The sequence below is a fragment of the Dama dama genome, chromosome X (assembly GCF_033118175.1).
Source record: "Dama dama isolate Ldn47 chromosome X, ASM3311817v1, whole genome shotgun sequence".
NCBI lineage: Eukaryota > Metazoa > Chordata > Mammalia > Artiodactyla > Cervidae > Dama > Dama dama.
In genome coordinates, this window is record NC_083714.1 from 71,508,005 (window position 1) to 71,532,071 (window position 24,067).

Here is a 24,067-nt window from a genome sequence, read left to right on the forward strand (position 1 = left end):
CTTATTCCCTGTTGCTACCTTCTGTACTTTCGGCCTATATTCTATAGTTGTGGCAGATTGAAAATAAGAAATCCCTGAAACAGTGACAAATGTACTTCATCGCCTTTCTGCACAGCCATTTTCTCTTGTGGTAAGACTAGCAACAGAGAATCAAATTGGAATGTCCTGCGGTGTATGACTTCTCTGGAATATTTGCTGACAGTGGCAGAACATTCATCAACAGCTCTGCAAGTTGTATAGCAACTTCTTCCTGTTGTCTCTTTGTCACTGAAAAGTAAAGGAACAAGTTTCCTGGACACCAACTCTATTGGTCACTCTAGCAACATTCATATTCACCAAACCAAGATAATCTGGATAAAGAAATGCTCCTGCCTTCCAACATGAGAGATATATACATTCATACACATAGACAGAAATGCTTTAGGATAAAGTTGGGATATAAAAAAAAAATAAGACAATGGGAGAACAATGTAAGTTCCAAGGAATGCTGTGAGTATGCCTGTTCAAACTATCTTAAGGTTATGTTTTATGTTATCTGGTGTCCAAATTGCAAAAAATAAAAAAGCAAATTCTTTTTGTACATGGATATTGTTCTCAAACAATTTCCCTTATACTTAAAATAGTTCTCAACTATTTTTATCATAAGTATAATTTAAGAATATGAATAAGATTTTTGCCTTACAAAGATGGAATATTCTCACTTTCAGATTATCCAAATTTCCTGTGATTGCCCTCCAATGACTTTAATTACCCAGTGTGATCAATAGGACATTAGTTTAAAAAAAGTCACCAACAGTTCTAAGTTCTTCTACTTGAAAGCAATTTTAATACTCTTATAGGTATTGTAAACTGTGCCTAACTAGGCAGTTTTTTTTTTTTTTTTAGAAATCTTTTTAGGGTGGCGAGAAACTATTTTTCAATAAAGTAAGATTGTAAAACAAAAATCATATAACTTCGCTCACTGACTATACCAGGGCCTAGTCTGCATAGCAACTGAGGTCATGCTCTAATAAATAAATATGTTAAATTACAACTTACTTCTTTATTTTATTTCAGTTTACCCAGAATAAACATTAAAATCTGATTTTTGACTTGTCAGTGGCCTGAATGGTTAATAAGTTATTATAAAATTGGAAAAGCTATGATGTAATTGTACCCAGAAAAAAACTTATATCAGTGCTGTCACTTTTCTGATATTAGCTGACTATTTATTTCAGGTGCTGTCATGAAAGTTTCAAGTCTACACTTTTTCTCCACTCTGGGCTGTTAGTGCATCTTGACAGTATTAATAGCTCCCTAATGTAATTACACACTAAGCTGAAAGTGCAGCTCTCTAGGTGTTAGCATTTATATTTCAGAATCACTTAGCAGGGAAGAAAACAAGTTTAAATTCTTCTGTGCCAAGCAATCCTACCACTCAGTTATCTTTGGGAATTGTCTGGGGGAAAAATGAGATCATGGCAAAATGAGGAGGGACCTAATGGCTACTGCATGTTGTCCTTATGATCTGATTGCTACATCCACAGATGCCATTTATTTTTTCTCCTACTACAACTTTACTCATGCTGTTGACAATTTCCTCACTTTAGAACTCACTAGAATATTCTCATTTTATTTTTTCCTATCCAAATCATATTCATCTCTGAAGTCCCAGCTCCAATCTCACCTTTTCTAAGAAGCTTTACTGGATACTATAGCAACTATCAGTCACATCAGTCTGTAACTCCTACACTACTTTAACTCTGCAATGCAAAATTTTAGCACTAAATTAAAGCAGACTTGTGGCTTTTAATGTGATTTTTCTCCCTGTAACCTAGCAGGATCCTATGGGACTTTCCCAGGACAGACATCTTCCCCCATATCCTCTTCTATAGCTCCTCTCTGAAGTACTCAGGTAATAGTATCACATATATATTTCTGGAGTTTTCCAGATGCTAAAAATCACCACCACAGGGAAGAAATTAACTACTGATGGTCATGAACATGTAGTTCCCAGACCTTCTGGTGCCTAAGGATCAATTGCCATGAGTGAATCAGAATTGTTCATGAGATGATCACGTATGCTGGGATGCCTCTCTTTCACGTGGCCTTTAAAACTGATTTGCTGAAATTCTTTGGAGAGTTCTGATTGTTGGGGAACAAGCCACATATTCTTGCATGGCCCTGCAATAAAATTTTCTTTGCTCCGAAACTCTAGCATTTTGGTTTGTTTGACCTCATTGTGCATTGGGCACACAAACTTTTGCTTGGTAACACTGGGGCTTCCCAGGTGGCACAGTGGTAAAGAATCTGCCTGCCAGTGCAGGAGACACAAAAGATGCGGGTTCAACCCCTGGATAGGGAAGATCCCCTGTGGGAGGAAATGGCAACCTGCTTCAGCATTCTTGCCTGGAAAATTCCATGGACAGGGAAGCCTGCCAGGCTACAGTCCATGAGGTCATAAAGAGTTGAACACAACTGAAAAAGAGAGAGAGATACCCATTCAAGGCATAGGTTTCTTGTAAGAAAGAATTAATTTTTGAACATCTGTATATCCCTTAGTCTATACAATGCACATCTGAAAATCTGATGAATTGCTTTGAGTGAGATCTTTATAAGAATTGATAAGGTCTCACATAGTGAAGGAGTTAATCATCATTTTTCAGTGGGGGAAAAATGGCCATTACTTGTCCTTGGAAGTAAATAGAACAAGCAGCCATATAATATCCCTTTTTAAATGTTAAATAAAAAGATTTAAGGAACAATAAAAGCTGCAGTTTTAGAACTTTTGCTGTGTCCTATCACTGACCCAATTGTTTGACATGTATTGTTGAATTTGCCCTCTGCAGCAAGTATGGTATTACCATCTCCATTTTACTGATGAGAAAACTGAGACTTAGAGAAATTAACTAGTTTGTCCATTGTTGTATAGTTAGTAAAGACCGAATTAAGATTCAAACTTCAGTTTCCCAGTTTACAAAGCTCAAGGTTCTTAAGCATGAAGTATGTTTTGTTGCCTCCCCAAAATGAAATTGAATTCAATGGCTACTGCTGCTGCTGCTAAGTTGCTTCAGTCCTGGCTAACTCTGTGCAACCCCATAGACTGCAGCCCACCAGGCTCCTCTGTCCCTGGGATTCTCCAGGCAAGAATACTGGAGTGGGTTGCCATTTCCTTCTCCATGAATTCAATGGAGAGGGAGTAAATGCAGAATTCCTGCTTTCAAATTTGAATACAAATAGAATCATAGGGGCAGACCTTAGAGATACCCTGAGGTCTCCCTGCCTAGATCCATTTTCTTTTGGCAGTTCAAAAGCAGTTTCTGAATTTCCCATTTGAGTGTGACTTAAACCATTACCTTCTCATTTTGACACATTTATTAAAGGAGGAAAGAGAAACTGAGGGAAGTCCTCTCTGCTAAATCCTTGTTTCATATTTAATCTTCAAAGTTACTTGATCTCAGTCTTAGTATGCATAAATTAACTAATTGTATGTACCAAAGCTGCTGAACTGAAGCCCCAAAGAAAAAAGCAGGTCTTCAAATTTCTTAGGCATTGTGTAAGATGTCAGATGCTTGAATAGCGGTGCCAGTTATGGGTGTTTCCAAACACGGTCTAGACATAAAAGGAATTTGAATTCATGAAGAATTTTTAAGATTCTATGTCTACTCCTATTACTTTTATATTATTGCCTTAAGTTCTATGCCTCAAGCAGAAAAGTGTAAGCTTATTCTTTTTATCTATTAAATAGTTTAATCTTAATAAAAAATAATAAAGGTAGGACAGATCCAATAAAATAAGTCTATTCTTAGTCCCTCCTTTTGGAGCAATATAAATTATTCCTTCAGTTAGTGTTCTGTTCTGATTACATCATTTATTTAGTTTATTTCTGAGCCCAGTTGGTACATATATGGTAGCCTCTTCTTTAAAAAACAGTTCAACCTAAAGACTTCTGGATTAAGTACAGATTATTTAAATTTTCTTTGCAAAAGTTTACACAAATTGTAGTATCTCTACAGTAAATTTCCTTATATTCAATATCTATTCACTCAACAAGCTACTTTTACCTCTTCTGTAGCATGAATCACAGGAATTTATCGATATGTGAAAGAAGTACCAGAGGTGACAAAACATGTTTGCTGCCTATAACATGCTCCTATATTATTATAAGACTAGTACCAATAGTTCTTATATTATTTAATTATATTATGTTAATAATACTTAAATTATTTGATGTAACAGTACATCAAATAACTAATGAGCATTTCATTTTCTTGTTTACTATGTGAACCCCAAAATTTAAGCACCCATTTTCTCTCTCTTGCCAGGATTTTAAGCATTTTCTAAGTATCTATTAGAGAACATGAAAAACATTGAAGGAGGAAACAGACAGAATAAGCTCCATCATGAAAGCAGGACTCCATCTTGGGCCAGACTGTGAACTTTGATCTATATGCCCAGTATCTATGGAAATAACATACCAACTGGAAAACCAGATGCCCCAGATGGAAGAGCCCCAGGGCTCGTACCTAGACTCTGCGTCACCTAAAAGGATACCCTATTTATCTGTGTAACCGGATAGAATAATAAATTCTATTATGCTTATTGGGGTGTGACCACAGGCCTATTGATAATTGTCCACTGTTACCTACCTAGGCTTAAGGCATACAAATCACGGGTTAACTTTGATTGTATCTTTCTTTTCCTTTGTCCAGACTAGTTTCAGAGAATTTGGGGAGGTGGGTTTGAGCACGTACACTTAGGGTATATAAGGTTTTCACAAAAACTGGTTGGGGTCCTTGGCTAAGAGGAGACTCTGCCTTGGGCCCCCCGGTTTAATAAACTGCACTCCACTATCTGCATTATCCTTCTGAGTGAGTTTGTTTCCTGGAATGCATGGCTACAACATTTGGTGCATTTGGTACAACAACATCATTAACTTCTTTGAGGTCACTAGATCATTCAATTAATCAGTACATACTTACTGCTTGAGTATTACAGGGTAACAGAAAACTAATTGTGAGATTTCTTAACACAAGTTTCAATGTCAATTTGCTAGCAGACACCAGAAAATAAAAATCTAGATCGCCAAGGCTGTATGTTGATAAGATTGACTCTTTACGACCCCATGGACTGTAGCCCTCTAGGCTCCTCTGTCCATGGGATTCTGCAGGCAAGAATACTGGAGTGGGTTGCCATGCTCTCCATCAGGGGATCTTCCCAACCCTGGGATCAAACCCAGGTGTCCCGCATTGCAGGCAGATTCTTTACCGACTGAGTCACCAGGAAAGCCCAAGAATATTGGAGTGGGTAGCCTACCCCTTCTCCAGAGGATCTTCCCAACTCAGGAATCAAACCGGAGTCTCCTGCATTGCAGGTGAATTCTTTACCAGCTGAGCTACCAGAGAAGCCCCATTGATAAGGTTACATTCTCTTGAACACTGACAACACCAAAATGGGAAGGTAAATAAATGGATATGTTTTTAAGTAGCAGGTATAATACAGCTTTTCATGTCTCTTTTCAGTTAGTTTGTGTTTTATTTTATTACGTTATATTTTTTACTATCGTTATAACTGCTTGTTTACATGCTTCACTTTTAAAGACACAATCATTTTTTATAAAGTATGTACGTCTATTTTTCACTCTTTGATATAGCAATGTTCTCCATGTTCATTGTTATAGGAATATACTTGTTTCATTGTCTGAATTGTAATGATTAGCAGAATTTTTCTATAGGCTTTTACTGTATCTTAATAGCGTCTACACTACAGCATCTATGAAAGAAGAAAAATAAATGTGAAGCTCTCATGGTCTGAATTATTAAACCTCCCCACTAACATATTAGTTTCTCTCCCCAAGGAGTACAGAAACTTAGAAATGCAACAATCTGAATTACAGTTTTGATTTTTAAAAGCCCACAGTGATACTATTTAAGTTTAGGTAGTATTTCACCTTAAAAATACGGTGCAAAACCTTCAGATCATGTTTAGGAAGATATAAAACAGACTAAACAGTCACAAAGTTATATTATTTCAATGAACAAAAGACACGAGTTCGTTTATTAAAAATTAAAAAAAAAATAATGTGTGCCAGGAAACCCAACAGCGTTAGGATTATGAGGCATAACCAGGAGCATTATCACATTATCTTAGAGAATATATTTCTGAACAGAAAATAAACTTGAGTGAATATAAATGACTGCAATTTATTGAAATTTGCATCAAGTTTATAGATCTTTACATACTAAGTAATGCCAGGAAAAAAAAAAAAAACAGAAATAGGAGTTAAAACTAGCATATTTCACAAGATCAATGCAGGGATCAGGTGTTACATTTGTCAATGAAATGAAAGAAGCAGAGGAAAGCTGGGGAAAAGCCAACAATAAAATTCAAATACAGGAGTTCTAAGTCCACTCCTTGTAGGGAAGTTGATATTATATGTGGGTCCATGTGTATGACAGAAAGGACACTGGGGGCATTTCCTTGTCTGCTTCAAATTTTTTTTCTAAGGATTAAAATTTTAACATATAGACCACTTGAGAGCTTACTTGTCTTGGCCTCTTAATCTCTGATTTTTTTTTTATGTACTTCCATGATAATAGCTCAGAATCAAAATATTATAAAAGACACAAGGGTGTGTGTGTGTGTGTGTGTGTGTGTGTGTGTGTGTGTGTGTGTGTTGTGTTTAATATTTCTAAAAGGTCATTTTGAGTTCTGAATTTGAGATTCAACTAAACTTTCAGTACTTGACAATCAAGAATGATTTTTGATCTTTAATCTGTTCCCCTCATGTACTTGTTCATGCACATGAAGTTTCTCAGGGTAATCCAGTTCAACCTAAAATTGGTCTAATTAAAATTATTTTTTTTTTTACTGTTGATATTGAGACTGCTCTGTTAATCAGAGCATACTATATTCAGAGAAAGAAACATTGTAGAAAGAAATTTAGTATTTAATTTACAAAATTATTCTACAAAAATATTGTAGAAAGAAATTAAAATGGGAGATCTGATTTCCAACTCTACCACTTCCTACCTGTGTGAGGTTATGAAGTAATAACTATTACTGCTGATTGAGGGTAAGCTGAATACAAAGCACTGTGCTTTAAAAGAAAATTAGCAAATATGTCATTGATCCTAATCCCATTCTCATCATCCTACTCTGAATTCCAGCTCCAATGTCACCACCAACCATAAATCCTTCCTAACTTCTACTCCTAGTCAAATGCAATCATTTTCCCATGTTCATAGTATTGTTACTTATTCAAATATTTAGCACCTATTTATTTTTATTTTATAATTAGTGGTTAGCATGCCTTTTTCTTACTAAGCTGTGAACTACTGGAAGACAAAGCTTGCATTTCTTTTTTCTTTCTCATGGTTATATTACCAGTATTTGCCTCATGAGTTCTCACAAACTAAACACTCAATAAATGCTGTTTTTGATTTATTATTGTGTTAAGTGACAATAAAGTAAGAAAGAAATAGTACAAACAGCTTACTTTGGAAAATATTAGACCAAACAGAGAGAGTTGGACATATGGCACAAATTATTTATTTACCTTCATTTAGAGCAAAATGCATTTTGTACACGTGTAAATTATATTGCCTCAGAAGAGGTAACTCTCAAAGATGTTTTTATTAGACTATTAAAAGAAAAAATTTGCATTTGATATGTTGTAAAACTACTTTTCAAACTAACAACAAAAAAGAGTTGTTGTAGTAGAAAAAAAATATCAACAGAAGCTCAATATGTTTCCATGCTACATGTTAACAACAATGCCTAACACTCAGAGGTGATGCACGGGAGAAGAGGAAAGGCAATTGTCTTGGTGGAGAACACCCACAGAATTCTCAAAGCATACCTGATTAGCCAAAACAAACATTTTAGACAGAGCTAAGGTAAATGATACCTAAGGCATGTGCTCCATGATTAAGTGCCACTTTTAAGGAGTTGCTGGAGTTGTTCATTTAATTATGTTCAATTAATTATGCACTGTTGAAGTGCATGTATTAAATTCCTTCAAGGATCCAAAAAGTCTGCAATATTTTTGTATCATCTTTTCCCTATAAACATTATTTACTACCATCTCTTTAGGGCATTAGGGAAGAGACATGCTATGCTGGTTAAGTGACCTTAGTGTTGCCTTCAAGTATCAGAAAGCTTTAATAAGCATTACTGCCTCAAAAGTCAACTCTCAACATACTTTGATTAGATATTTCTTCAGGTTTCCTGTGGTCAGTGGGGAAGGGAGGCTGGGGGCTGGGATGCAGAGGTGTTGCCATTCTTATTCCTTGCATCAGAACACTTGAGATACTCCCTTACAGCAGCTCATTTTCTCTATGCATGAAGCACATCTTAAATTTACACAAAGTTACATGTCAGTTGAGTTCAGTCGCTCAGTCCTGCCCAACTCTTTGCAACCCCATGGACTGTAGCCCGCCATGCTCCTCTGTCCATGGGATTCTCCAGGCAAGAATGCTGGAGTGGGTTGCCATGTCCTCCTTCAGGGGATCTTCCCGACCCACAGATAGAACCCATGTCTCTTGCATCTCCTGCAGGCAGATTCTTTATGGCTAGTGCCACCTGGGAAGACCACATGTCAGTTACATATATCTCAATAAAACTGAAAAAACAATGGTCCAAGAGTCCCACAGTTATCTCTCACCGTCAAATACATGTGCATTAAAGAGGCAAGACAGATCACTAAATCCACAATTTGTGTACCTTCAGTATTAATGCCCAGCAAGCGGGTTCCCATTTCTGTAAATCCACAGAGTACAAGAGTAGCTCACATATAAACAGATACTTTAGAAAGAATTCACCCCCAAAATGATTTTACGGAGTATATTAAGAGATCACTCAGTAGCACTGAGCAAATTACTTATAGTTGATTTTTCAAATGTAGCTTTAATTAGGATGTCAATTATTGAAGTCTCCAAGCAGCAGAGTTCATTTGATCATGTTTCAGATTTAGCCTCACTACCAGGAACACTGATGGAATTCTCAAGAGCAGCAGTGATGATGGATAGAAAGTGAAAGGCAGCTTTGCTTCTTGGGTCTCTTGTTCTACTATTTCCTACCATTTGAACCCTTGCCAAAGAAGGACAGAGTTTAATGAATTAGTTATTTTAGAGGCTAAGTAATCCTCTTCTTTGGAGACTTTAAAAGAAAAATGGAAACCACGTTGTGAGATGAAATAGGTTGAAAGATAGAGCAGCATGGACTTTTTGAGAATAAATGGATTAAGAAATAAATAATGTTGCATTAAAATAGAAAACACTGATCTGTGGCCTGGAGTTCAAACAATCAAACTGTACACACACACAAAGTCACACACATATTCATATATAAAATTAACTTTTATTGAATATTTACAATGTGCCAGACATTGTACTAAGTAATTTACATAGGTTATGCATAACCAATTTCTGATAAAAGAAATGTATTAGTATTGTCATGATAAATGATGAAAATAAAACTCAGAGCTATCAAACAGTTTGGCAAAGATTACATAACTTGTTAGTGGCAATGCTGATATTCAAACTCAGACTTTTCTGACTCCAATGTGCAAACTCTAATCTAATATGATATATGACCTCATCTCCTGCATTGGTAGGTGGTTCTTTACCACTAGTGCCACCTGGGAAGCCTAGAAGAAAAGTGTAAGTGAATACCAGTCCTTAAGTGGGGGAGAATATTTTGTCTCTCACTGGAGAACTCTTACGGAATTCAAGATACAGTACTAGATATGGAGTAATGAGTTGAAATCCATCCTTGCTCTCAAAGAGCTAACACTATAGAGGGAGAAGAAGATGTGAGCACAAATATTTGAAATGTAAGCCTGTGTGTCATAAAAACCTTGAGAGGTACATACACAGTGCTATGGGAGCTCAGAGAATGGAGAGGTAATAGTCAATTGGGTGAACTGAAAAGCATTTCACATGATACCTTAAAAGATGAGTACTATGCCAGTGTTTCAGAACAGGAGGAGATAAGGGAGAAACATTGTTTGGAAAGGGAGAAATATATACAAACAAACAGGTAGGGGGAATAAGAAAACTGAAGGAAGAGTAGAGTCTAGTTTGATTGGAACATATGGTAGGCATTGAGCAAATGAGCCAGAAAGAAACGTGTAGCAAGACCAGAAAGAAAGTGTGGGTCAAAACATAGAAACATGGTTTCAATGCAATTCTCTCAAATCATCCCACCCTCGTCTTCCCCCACAGAGTCCAAAAGACTGTTCTATACATCTGTGTCTCTTCTGCTGTCTCACATATAGGGTTATCATTACCATCTTTCTAAATTCTATATATATGCATTAATATACTGTGTTGGTGCTTTTCTTCGTGACTTACTTCACTCTGTATAATAGGCTCCAGTTTCATCCACCTTATTAGACCTGACTCATGTGTTCGGGGAGGGAGGGGGGTTTGGAACCAGGGGACACATGTACACCCATGTCAATGTATGGCAATGTATGGCAAATTCATGTCAATGTATGGCAAAAACCATTAGAATATTGTAAAGAAATTAGCTTCCAATTAAAATAAATTAATTAATTTTTAAAAAACATGGAAACATGGGACTGTAACTAAACTTCTTTCAGTAAGTAACGGGACACAGTTGAAGATTTTTAAAGTAAGACCCTCCATATGGACCTTCCAATCAGTATTGGAATTTAGGATGAAATATAAGGTAGTTCTTTGAGAATAGACAGATAGGAGAAATCTAGGAGAGGGGAGAGGAGTGGCAGTTTTACAGCAGTATTCCAGGTGTGCTTTTGCAGCTTTATCATAAAGAACATATAGATGAAATATATTTGTAAACTCACTCTGATAAATTCTAAGGTAACTCAAATCTGACCAAAGATCTTCGGTAGAAACCTGGTGAGAGTTTCAATATGAGTATAAAGTCTTCTGTTGTCCTACTCATTTTTCAATAACTTTAGTTAACAAAATAAGAGCTCTATATCACAGAGAAGGGCTAACAACTGCAGAGGAATCAAGATGCTCTACAATGTTTGCTAATAGGAATTAGCAGCTGGAAATAGCAGCAGGGGAGAAGGACTAGCTACTGCAAAGTCAAAGAAAACAGAAAACAAAAGAAAAAAGGGAAATCTTTACTGCCAGAAGCATGTAAACTGCTAAATTGCTCTAGCATTGCTTCTCTAACATTTGGGCACTAACATAAAATGGAGAAATTTGACATTGTTGCATGTGAAACAGAATGTATTCTAAACAAATAAGGCCTGGAATGACAGATTTACTATTTAGATTATCTGTCAAATTCATGAAGTGAAGTACTTTCACATCACATTAAAGAATGGTATGTTCTATATGTTTTATAGATTGTAAACATTATATGTTCCGTGTGTGTGTGTGTGTGTGTGTGTGTGTGTATGCATGTGCATTAGTTACTTCAGTCATGTCCAACTCTTTGTGACCCTATGGACTGTAGCCTGCCAGGCTCCTCTGTCCATTGGATTCTCCAGGCAAGAATACTGGAATGGGTTCCCATGCCCTTCTCCAGGGGGTCTTCCCCATCCAGGGATCAAACCTGCATCTCTCACATCTCCTGCATTAGCAGGTGAGTTCTTTACCACTAGCACCATCTGGGAAGCTCACATATATACCCAGGGATTGAACCTGGGTCTTCGACACTGCAGACAAATTCTTTACTGTCTGAGCCACCAAAGTGTGTTTGTATATATATAAAGCATAAGTGTGGCATAAACTGTTTCCAGTTTTTTTCCACATTTATGGTAGAAATCAACAATTGGTCTGATGATTAGGTAATAAATTAGACCTATAGATGAGATTTTGAAAAGTTTTTCTTAATTTTGTTCTTTTGTATTGGTGTGTAGCCAATTGACAATGTTGTGATCATTTCAGATGAACATCGAAGAGACTCAGTCATACATACATGCGTATCCTTTATTTTTTACTAGTTTTTAACTTAGTTCTAGATTATATCAGCAGGTAGACCAAAGTAACTTAGGGACCATATATACTTGTTACTATGAATCTGTGCAAACTCAGCAGTGCTTCTTCTAATAGGATTTCTTTAATTTGCTTATGATAGTTTTAGATTGGCTAAAAGGAAATCTCTTAAGCAGATAATCTCATGCTGATCTGAGAAAATAATATATAAACTTGAATTAACTGGAATTTTTCCTTCAGTATATCTGCTGTCAAAATGAAGAGGAATGAAAGTATGATGATTCTGGCAATTATCTAGTTTTCCGTTATAAATACTTCTGAATGTTGTTAGCCCACTGAACTGTAGGAGGTGAAAACCAACTCTACATTGGCCCTGAAATGATTTGTGTCATATACGGGAGTATTTTAAGACGCTCAGTCATCTTACTACCTAAGTGCAGAGTGTCACATACTAGGGCAGGCCATGGGAACTGAATGTCCATGTTTGCTATTGCCAGTTTCACTCAGTCAACTCATATACCTGGAATTTTCCCTAACTTCTTGTTTTACTTTCCAATTTTAGATGGGATTGGAGAAAAATGAAAAGGAATTGAATATCTGGCTATTGAACATCATTGCATGCCTGGTTTAGAATCTACTGTGTTAACACTCATAGCAATTCTATAAGAATGATATAAACATCCTCATATTACAGGTGTGAAAACAAATTCATATGCTTTATCACCGACCCCAAGCTTCACATGTAGTGATGGAAGAGCCATCGGCTGTAGTCTTACAATAAAGAGAATCCAATAATATGGTTGCCTAACCATGAATTACCAGCACTGCTTAAATATCTTTTCTACAGAATCCTTCCCACTAGTTCAGGACATCTGGCTTCTGAAAGTTAGTCCAAGTTTATCATATTCCCCCTTGGGCATTCTAACTTACTTGCTGACAGCTCACTTTTAAGGATCATACCTTCACCCTGAACGGTGTCCCCAACTTTACCCCGCCTAATTTGATGTGTATCCCTTTCTCATACAGTTGACATTTAATTCCCAACATACTTTATTTATGACCTCACTTGATAGAGTACACCAAGTGATGAGATTTTAACACTGTGATTTCAGTGTTATCAAAAAGTTTCATCTGTGATTATAAATATAATTTATTTTGCTTGGGAGGTAGACATTGCTAGAGGACTCATGTGCAAGCTAAGTCATAATCCAGATTCTGTGTAAAGAAATTATTAATATGATAAAAAGTATACTCATCCTTGATTTCTTTCTTATATTTTGAAAATTGAGACTTTTCATTCATAAAAATTACTATTATACCAGTTGGTATTTTTGGTCCATATTCATATTCTACTTTAAAGCTTAATAACCAGTGGATATTAACATCATAGTTATCAATTTTTCAAAACTGATTGTCAATATTTTGTAGTCTAAGAGTTCCAGAAGAATGGTTCCCATCTGTTGCAGTGTGTATTCATCTGCTATGGGTGTTTACAAGCATTTTATCTGTGGACATGGCACAAATCTGCTATGCTGCTGAGATTCACTAATATGCAATGGGAATCAGTGGGATGTCAGGTCACATGTGGGATACATGTTTCACTGAAGAGACTTTCTCTATGAACATAAGAATGGGAGGCAGTGTATGGTTGGGGGAAAATCATGAACTTTAGAATCAGAACACTAGAGTTTGAATCCCTCTAACACTCAACCTGTGTAGCCTTACACACATTATTCAACCTCTCTGAGCCCCAGTTTCCTCACTAAGAAAAGCAGATATTATAGCTGTACCTCAACAAAGCTGCTGTAGGGACTGGAGAAAAGGAAGAAATTGCTGTGGAGCACCTAGCATGATGACTTTAGTAGTCACTTAAAAATAAAATCATTAATGAGTAAAAGTAAAATACTGACACCACTAAAGATCAAGGACAAAGGCTAAACTCCTAGGACTCTGGTCATAGAACAAAGCTGCATATTTTCCATCTGTCTGAAAATAAAGCCTTATATATAATGTCACATCAAGGCATGTTGATTTCTTTCTTTCTTTCTTTTTTTTTTTTTTTTTTAACCGAGCTTCCTATTATGTCAAGACTTAAATCTGAAGTCGGCTTGGCATTTTAAGGCTTTCCAAAAAATAACCCTTGAGGATGAAAATAAACCTCAAAAGTTCCCAGATTAAGCTTTGGGAAATTTTTGATCTCATATCCTTGTATGATCATCCTTAGCTTACATTCCCATAGAACATATACTTTATATCTACAACATTAAGGAATCATAACCAAAACAACAAAAAGTATCCTGAATTTCCAGCCAAAAGATAAGTGCTTTGGGCTTTGAGGAAAACATGAATTATGAAGTGTGTGGTTCAAAAGAAATTTCTTTAATTAGTGTATATCTTAAAAACATTATCAAAAACATCATCTGATATGAAACCAAGGTTGGCAACTAAAGAAATTTAGTGGTATGTGCACTTTGGAAATTGTTCTGTGGTTTCATGACCCCGATGAATTTTTTTCAAGATACTTTTGCTGCCAATGAACAAACATAAGTGGCCCCACTGAGTAGAAACACATTGAAATCAATACAAAATTCTGCCTGTGTGTATTCTAACATTTCAGAATTCAATTATACACAGTCTAAGAAGGCAGTTTTCTTGAATTATCTATTTTTTTTCCTTGCCAGAGAAGCAAAGACACCAGTATTGACCTGAGCACCTAAACTTTCCTTTGGTGTTGTTTTATTTCAAAACAAAACAAAAATCAGTATCATAGGCCATTTAAAATATGAAGGAATTGTAAGAGTTTATTTTACTTTATGAAAACTGATTCATCAAAGCCCTGTGGATTTCCTAACCATGCTGTGGTAAAATATAAGATTAGTGTGGCAATTCCTTCATTTACTTTTTACATATCGAATTAGTGATCCTGTTAGCCACTATTTCAAGATTACAAGGTAATTCTTTAAAACCATGGGGATTCTCACATTCTATCACTGTTAATTAGCCTTTCTCATCCTGCAGAAAGATTTTCATTAAAGATTATCATTGTAGATTTAATATTTCTAAAAATTGCATTTTTCTGATTATTTTTAAAACCTCATATTCTTTATGATCCACATGTCTTATTGTTCTTTTATTTTCATTCTAGCATCATAAAGGGGTCATCTTACTTTATCATATGCAAATACATGCAGGTGTTCTAGCTGAATAGAAAGCTATGCTAGTTTAACACTAAAAAGAGACTCCTTTTAAAATATCTCTTGCCCTAGGGACCATCTTCCACTATCGTTGTTCATTCCTGGTGAGAAATTATTAAGCAGTTGTTACAAAGACGAGCTTTAGAGCCAGACCCAGGAAATCTGCAATCTGTCTTTGGTACTTTCCAGCATCTCTTAGTGCTTCAACTTACTCATCTACAAAATAAACTTAATAATAATAGGCTTAATAATAGCTATAAGTTTGTAATGAGAATTAAATGAGTCAATGTTTTAACTGCTTAAAAGGCTACCTGCTATGTAGTAACTTTTATATAGATTTTGTGAAATAAAAGAAATATATTCCATTGCTACACATGACTTTCATTGTCTTTCCAAAGTAAAAATGTGTACATAAGATGTTATGGAAAAACTCAAGTGAACTTTTTGGCCATCCCAACACTTTTCTTCTTTCCCTGTACCACTTCATAGAGTTTGCACTATTTTATTTACTTTCTGTGTCAGAGGTCAGTTGTGTTCTTTGTGGGAGACTTGAGTTACTAGCTATGGGTGTGAAGGTTTGGGGAGTTAATGACAAGTAACTGCAAGGAGATCCAACCACTCAATCCTAAAGGAAATCAGTCCTGAATATTCATTGAAAGGACTGATGCTGAAGCTGAAACTCCAGTACTTTGGCCACATGATGCAAAGAACTGACTCATTGGAAAAGACCCTGATGCTGGGAAAGATTGAAGGCAGGAAGAAAAGGGGACAATAGAGGATGAGATGGTTGGATAGCATCACCAACTGGATGAATATGAGTTTGAGCAAGCTCTGGGGGTTGGTGATGGACAGGGAAGCCTGGCATGCTGCAGTCCATGGGGTCGCAGAGTCGGACATGACTGAGTGACTGAACTGAACTGAACTGAATGGGTTCATTCCTCACTCACATATTCTACAGCAGTTTCCTAATACTACTGTTCTAAGCCACTAATTTATTAATGAATATAAGTCATGATCACAACACATCTGGATTTAATGAAGTACAGTGGCAACCAAGTTAATGTCTATATTCATAATCAGACTATCCTTAGAATTTTTTCACAAGCAAGGCCATTGTTATTGAAAGTCATAGAAAACCATAAAAAGATTCCTCCCACATATACTAGTTTTATTTTGTTTTAAATTTTTGACAGAATGTTATTCAGTTTTAGACTTGTTTGTGTGCTGAGCATTGTAATTTCTAAGAGTCAGGGGGCAGAAAAGGTGGTTGAACTGGGAGAATTTATTATCCGAGGGGAAAAGTTCAAGTTATTATAAAATGCTTCATTACCAAAAAATAAGAATTCCACATGAACTGACATATGTAAACAGCATGTGCAAAATTAGGAAATGACCATTTCTGAGTAGCTCTCTATTTCCCCCAGTACTACACAGATGCTAGGATATTAGCTGCAGTGAATATTTATGACCTCATAGTTGTCCCTTATACACTGAAAAGCTACTGTGAGTGATTTGCTTTTCTTTTCAATGCTTTTTTTAAAATCATGTTAATTTTTAAAAATCTAACTTGGAATTTCAAGACATGCACCCCAGTTGTATACAGACTTTTCTAAAGATTCTAATAAAACTCTAAAAATTTACTTATAAGGTTATTTCTTATAAGGAAATGAACACTTACATTTTTATTTTCATTATTCAAAGAATAAGTTGAGCTATTTCATAGTTCACAAGTTACTTTAATTAGTTGAACTTTACAGATAAGAAAAATTCTGCTTAATGGGACACCATTGCAGTATTTGCCCATTTAAATGAAATAAACCCTCCAAGTCACTGTCTGTATCATGAGTTTTAATTGTCATCTGAATGGCAGAGGGAAGCATTATCAAAGAGTTTACAGATTTCAGTGGAGGAATAGAAATAATTTAATTTTCAGGTTATACTCTATTTCAGTAGTTTCTGTTTAGATTGTTGCTTTAGAAATTCCGCAAACGAGTAGTGAATATCTTACTAAATATAAGGAACTATAAAACTTATTTATAAAATATATGTTTTCTTTAAACTTTTCAGAGGCTAGCCCATTGTTTACCAAAAACAAGGTTGGAAAGTCCCTATCTATATTATATTCATAGTAATAGTACGCAGTGCAATCCACCACTCTATGACACATCTTAAATTTCAATTGAAATCTCACACAGTAAGGACACCCAAAGCTGTCAGATACCTACAAGATTTACCTAATAAAAGAGTCTCAAGTAAAACACACTGTATAAGAAACAACTGCATGTCTAACAAGATTTAAACAAACAGGAGAATCAGTAATCAGCAAGAAACTAGTACAGTTAATTATACTGCACTCAATTTAGTAGAATACAATCAGGAGTAACTGGCTGAAAAAAAAATATTGCAGATAGAGCAATATCTTATTCATAGATGAAGAGTCTTACTTAACAATGTCTAATTTCAGTTGATATCTATTTACCCTAGCCTACTTCATGTCACACTAGTAGTTTAAATCTTTGGACCTTAAAATACAGATTTTAAAATTGTGTGCTTTTCCTCAAAACTGCTATTCAGAAGACTAGCTAAGTTCTTAATTAAGTATATAGATGTGGATTATATCACCATGTATTCTACATTCTCATCAGTTTTCTTGAGACTGGATCAGAAGTGCAAGAGTAGAAAGTTTGAAATTTGGCAGAACTTCATAAATTTGGATTCAAGTAATTTAAATCTAGTAAGAATCTGGACAGCTCCTGGGTTGCAATGAACTTTATTTAATTAATCATCTCTTCCCATAGTGCATGCATTAATTCTGCAACTCTTCCTAAAGAGCATAAATTAACTCTGTAAAATATTTAAGGATATTATTATTATAGAACACGTAACTTCCATGAGTTTCAGAAGCACTCATCAAATAATAAACAATGTGATTCTCTCCTCATTCCTTTTGGGTTGTTTTTCTAATACTCTAGATATACATTTATGTATCTACCTTTTAAAAATTTATTTCCTTAGTAACATGTAAAAGATATTTGAAAATATCTGGATAGAGGGTAATTTATGGTTATTAATTTGGCACCCAAGGGGTCAGATGCAGGACCTCTATATTATTAGCATCATTAGGTAAACCAGCTACAGAATAACAAATCACAAACAAATGTTTAGATTGATCTCATTTCATTTTTAAATTCCCCTAAGGCCTCTATGAAGAAAACAAATGTGATTGGCTTTGTCAGTCGCATTCTGAGCAGTCCTGATGGAGATGAGTAAAAGTGGATTCTTTAAAAATAGCTTATAGGTTAATTTCTTTTTAAATTCAAACTGGTTTTTTTCAAGGAGGTCATACTAAAATTTTCCTAATTAACATAAAATCAAATTGTCCTATACTTTAAATTTCCCAGGTGACTCAATGGTAAAGAATTTGCCTGCCAACGCAGAAAATGAAGGAGGCCCAGATTCAATCCCTGGGTCTGGAAGATTCCCCTGGAGGAGGAAATGGCAACCCACTCCAGTATTCTTGTCTGGAGAATCCCATGGACAGAGGAGACTGGCAGGCTACAGCCCATAGGGTCACAGAGTTGAACACAACTGAGCATGCACACATATATACCTTAAATTTAAGTCATACTACAAAACAGTGGCTCTCAATTTCTGTTGTTGTTGTTCTCCCACTACCTTGTAACTAGACTTAAACATCAGTGAAATAATCATTTGGAAGATACTTTTTGGGTGATGCTTGCATCTAATTCAACAAATAAACTACCTCCACTATTATTATCGAACCACACTAGGAAGAAATAGGTATTTATAGTCATATTTTCACATTAATAGAGGGCAAAGTCACCTAAAGAAGTTTCAAAGAACATATATTGAGAAATATAACAATTTTTTATATATACATTCATAAAAATCAGTTAAAGGGAAACATCATGTTTCCTTTCAAACCTGTGGATGGGGATGAGTCCAGATCTCCACAGTAGTTGTTTCTTTCATGGGTGTGTGAGATCGTACAACTTCCTTCATTGGCTTTAAAGAGGGAAAAAACAGAAATATTTGTTAAATGATTTGTTAAAAATGAAAAACAGTACATTGCACACAAGCATCAAACACAGGTAAGTAAAAGAGTGCCTGGGTAAATATCTCTTTCTAGACATTGCAGTTATTGAGAATTTACAATGCAACAGGAACAGTTCTAGGTAAGAGAATAAACAAGAGAAAAAAGAATTCTTTTTTTCACAAAGCTTATATACCAGTGTTATATTTAAGAGTTCCATTAAACATATGAATAGGATTGTGGAGGGCGATTTTAAAATATTTAAATGGATGAACTTCAAGCTGCAGACACTTTCAGTCCAATACTTTTACAACTCAATGGCTTCAATGACTTGTATTCACAAATTTACAGTGTCTGAAATTAAAATCTATCCTGGAAGTGCCACCACACCACAAATTTGCTATTTATCATAGGAAGATATTTAATAGTTGCTATAAATGACAATAAATTTATGAATTGGTACACAGATACTAGCATACCAACCCAGAATAATTATCATGATCTCGAAAAGACATTTTTTATCCATTTTATTTTTCTCAAGACAGAGAGCATATTCTCTGTTTTAATAATGTTGACTATATTTAGAAAAGGCAGAGGAACCAGAGATCAAACTGCCAACATTCGCTGGCTCATTGAAAAAGCGAGAAGGTTCCAGAAAAACATCTACTTTTGCTTTACTGACTACACCAAAGCCTTTGATCGTGAGGATCACAACAAACCATGGAAAATTCTTAAAGAGATGAAATACCAAACCACCTGACCTGCCTCCTGAGAAATCTGTACGCAGGTCAAGAAGCAACGGTTAGACCTGGACATGGAACAACACACTGGTTCCAAATAGAGAAAGAGTATGTCAAGGCTGTATATTGTCACCCTACTTATTTAACTTATATGCAGAGTACATCATGAGAAATGCCAGGCTGGATGAAGCACAAGGCAGAATCACGATTGTCAGGAGAAATATCAATAACCTCAGATATGCAGATGACACCACCCTTATGGCGGAAAGCACAGAAGAACTAAAGAACCTCTTGATGAAAGTGAAAGAGGAGAGTGAAAAACCTGGCTTAAAACTCAACATTCAGAAAACTAGGATCATGGAATCTGCTCCCATCACTTCATGGCAAATAGATGGGGAAACAATGAAAACAGTGAGAGACTTTATTTTCTTGGGTTCCAAAATCACCACAGATGGTGACTGCAGCCATGAAATGAAAAGACACGTGCTCCTAGGAAGAAAAGCTGTGACCGACCTAGACAGAATATTAAAAAGCAGAGTCATTACTTTGCCAACAAAGGTCCGTCTAGTCAAAGCTATGGTTTTAATATGTATGGATGTGAGAGTTGGACTATAAAGAAAGCTGAGCACGGAAGAATTGATGCTTTTGGACTGTGGGGTTAGAGAAGACTCTTGAGAATCCCTTGGACTGCAAGGAGATCCAACCAGTCCATCCTAAAGTAAATCAGTCCTGAATATTGATTGGAAAGACTGATGCCAAAGCTGAAACTCCAATACTTTGGCCACCTGATATGAAGAGCTGAATCATTTGAAAATACACTGATGCTGGGAAAGATCGAAGCAGGGAGGAGAAGTGGGCGACACAGAATGAGATGGTTGGATGGCATCACTGACGTGATGGAGATGAGTTTGAGTAGGCTCTGGGAGTTGGTGATGGATAGGGAAGCCTAGCCTGCTGCAGTCCGTGGGGTCACAAAGATTCAGACACAGCTGAGTGACTGGACTGACTGACTATATTTTCTAAATGTGTGAATTTCGTATATGTGATAAAGGGTTGGGAACATCACATTTTAAGGCTCAGTTGAGAAAGAATTATTATGCTTTAATTTAAATGAAAATTGTGTTTATTCTGCAATGACACTATCAGTTCAGCTCAGTTCAGTCGCTCAGTCGTGTCCGACTCTTTGCGACCCCATGAATTGCAGCACGCCAGGCCTCCCTGTCCATCACCAACTCCCGGAGTCTATCCAAACCCATGTCCATCGAGTCGGTGATGCCATCCAGCCATCTCATCCTCTGTCGTCCCCTTCTCCTCCTGTCCCCAATCCCTCCCAGCATCAGGGTCTTTCCAATGAGTCAACTCTTCGCATGAGGTGGTCAAAGTATTGGAGTTTCAGCTTCAGTATCAGTCCTTCCAATGAACACCCAGAACTGATTTCCTTTGGGATGGACAGGTTGGATCTCCTTGCAGTCAAAGGGACTCTCAAGACTCTTCTGCGACACCACAGTCCAAAAGCATCAATTCTTCAGTGCTCAGCTTTCTCCACAGTCCAACTCTCACATCCATACATGACCACTGGAAAAACCATAGCCTTGACTAGATGGAACTTTGTTGGCAAAGTAATGTCTCTGCTTTTTAATATGCTATCTAGATTGGTCATAAATTTCCTTCTAAGGAGTAAGCATCTTTTATTTTATTTTAATTTTGTTTTACTTTTTTATTTGTTTTTATTTTTTGTTCCATTTTTTTTATTAGTTGGAGGCTAATTACTTTACAATATTGTAGTGGTTTTTGCCATACATTGACATGAATCAGCCATGGATTTACATGTGTTCCCCATCCTGAACCCCCCTCCCACCTCCCTCCCCATCCCATCCCTCTGGGTCATCCCAGTGCACCAGCCCTGAGCACTTGTCTCATGCATCCAACCTGGACTGGTGATGTGTTTCACACTTGATAATATACATATTTCGATGCTGTTCTCTCAGATCATCCCACCCTCGCCTTCTCCCATAGAGTCCAAAAGTCTGTTCTATACATCTGTGTCTCTTTTTCTGTCTTGCATATAGAGTTATCGTTACCATCTTTCTCAATTTCATATATATGAGTTATTATACTGTTTTGGTGTTTATCTTTCTGGCTTACTTCACTCTGTATAATGGGCTCCACTTTCATCCATCTCATTAGAACTGATTCAAATGTATTCTTTTTAATGGCTGGGTAATATTCCATGGGGGTATATGTACCACAGCTTTCTTATCCATTTGTCTGCTGATGGGCATCTAGGTTGCTTGCATGTCCTGGCTATTATAAACAGTGCTGCAATGAACATTGGGGTACATGTGTCTCTTTCAGTTCTGGTTTTCTCAGAGTGTATGCCCAGGAGTGGGATTGCTGGGTCATATGGCAGTTCTATTTCCAGTTTTTTAAGGAATATCCACACTCTTCTCCATAGTGGCTGTACTAGTTTGCATTCCCACCAACAGTGTAAGAGGGTTCCCTTTTCTCCACACCCTCTCCAGCATTTATTGCTTGTAGACTTTTGGATAGCAGCCATTCTGAGGGCTGTCTTTTCACCTTACTTATAGTTTCCTTTGTTGTGCAAAAGCTTTTAAGTTTCATTAGGTCCCATTTGTTTATTTTTGCTTTTATTTCCAATATTCTGCGAAGTGGGCCATAGAGGATCCTGCTGTGATTTATGTCGGAGAGTGTTTTGCCTATGTTCTCCTCTAGGAGTTTTATAGTTTCTAGTCTTACATTTAGATCTTTAATCCATTTTGAGTTTATTTTTGTGTATAGTGTTAGAAAGTGTTCTAATTTCATTCTTTTAATTTCATGGCTGCAATCACCATCTGCAGTGATTTTGGAGCCCCAAAAAATAAAGTCTGACATTGTTTCCACTGTCTCCCCATCTATCTCCCATGAAGTGATGGGACCAGATATCATGATCTTAATTTTCTGAATGTTGAGCTTTAAGCCAACTTTTTCACTCTCCTCTTTTGGCACTATAGCTGTGACAAAAATAATTCAATACGCATTGATATTACCAAGCTAAGCCTTCATCACAACATTCCAACTCACAAGAAAGCAACAAAAGAATTAGGGAATTAAAATGAAGCATATCATCATAGAATTTCATCACAAAAATAAATAAAAATGATTGACAAAAGTTAGTTTCTGAAAGGTTCATTTGTTAGCTAATCAGAGAGAACCACTCACTGATGTGAGTTATTAAATCAGGATTGCTTAGATAACCAAAGAAACAGGTCTAGAGAACATAAACTTAAAACTGTTAGCATTTCACCACATTGAGAGTAACATTAATGGTGATTTTTTTTTAAGGCAAATGATATTAGGTGGTTTTCCTTGTCTTCTTCATGAGTTAACAGATGCTACCAACAACTTTTAATTATTGATACTTACTTGAGGAAGCAATAACAAGTTTGAAGTGACTGAAGAATGAATTGTGTTGAACAGAATAGAGAAAAATATTTCCAAAGAATTTGACAAAACTTGATGTGGAATCTGCTAAGGTGACTTACAATTAATGGTGGGTAAGATAAATGTGGCACAGAAAAAAAGTTTAACTGGACAAATACACAAGACTTGGGACAATGTAAGGTGTTCAAAGCCTATGTTTATTTGTACTAATATTATACATCAGCAGGTATTTTGTGCAAAATATTTGAGTGTATCATGTGTTATTGAACTAGTGAACTAGTTCACTATTGATAATGGTACCATATTCATTATGTGAACTTTCATCTAAACAGCACACTGAATATTCTGACTTGCCCTACCATATAAGTAGTTAGAATATAAATTGGTTTATAAATGGCAAAGGTTTATTTTTGAGCTCAAAGCCAAGACTGAAATTTTGCTGAATTAGAAGTTCCCTTGACCATTATTATTGAATACTGACTCACTCTGGCAGTTAGCTTTTATTGCAAACTTGATAATGTCTTAATAAATCAGTCTAAAAGTGTTAGGTTAACGAGTGCTTATATGCAAAACTTATACTACAGTAAAGTCATTTTGATGACAATCAAAATTTTGAATCACAAGTAATGGTAAGTTACTATTTACACTCCAGACCTCTAGAAGTTCAAACAAGCAAAATCTCCATCTGTGTACACACACAAATTTTCAATGAGTTGCAGT

General features: G+C 36.0%; 1 protein-coding gene across 6 annotated transcripts in view; it reads right to left on the minus strand.

The window, feature by feature from the left end:
* Positions 1-24,067, minus strand: part of PCDH11X (protocadherin 11 X-linked) — a 904,836-nt gene that overhangs the window by 525,102 nt on the left and 355,667 nt on the right. For 4 of the 6 annotated variants that reach the window (XM_061136648.1, XM_061136647.1, XM_061136646.1 and 1 more), the window contains exon 3: positions 19,058-19,138. The exons of the other annotated variants lie outside the window; for them this stretch is intronic. In XM_061136648.1, the coding sequence (XP_060992631.1) occupies positions 19,058-19,138 (81 nt within the window). The remainder of the gene's footprint in view (positions 1-19,057; positions 19,139-24,067) is intronic. 6 annotated transcript variants of the gene reach the window in all.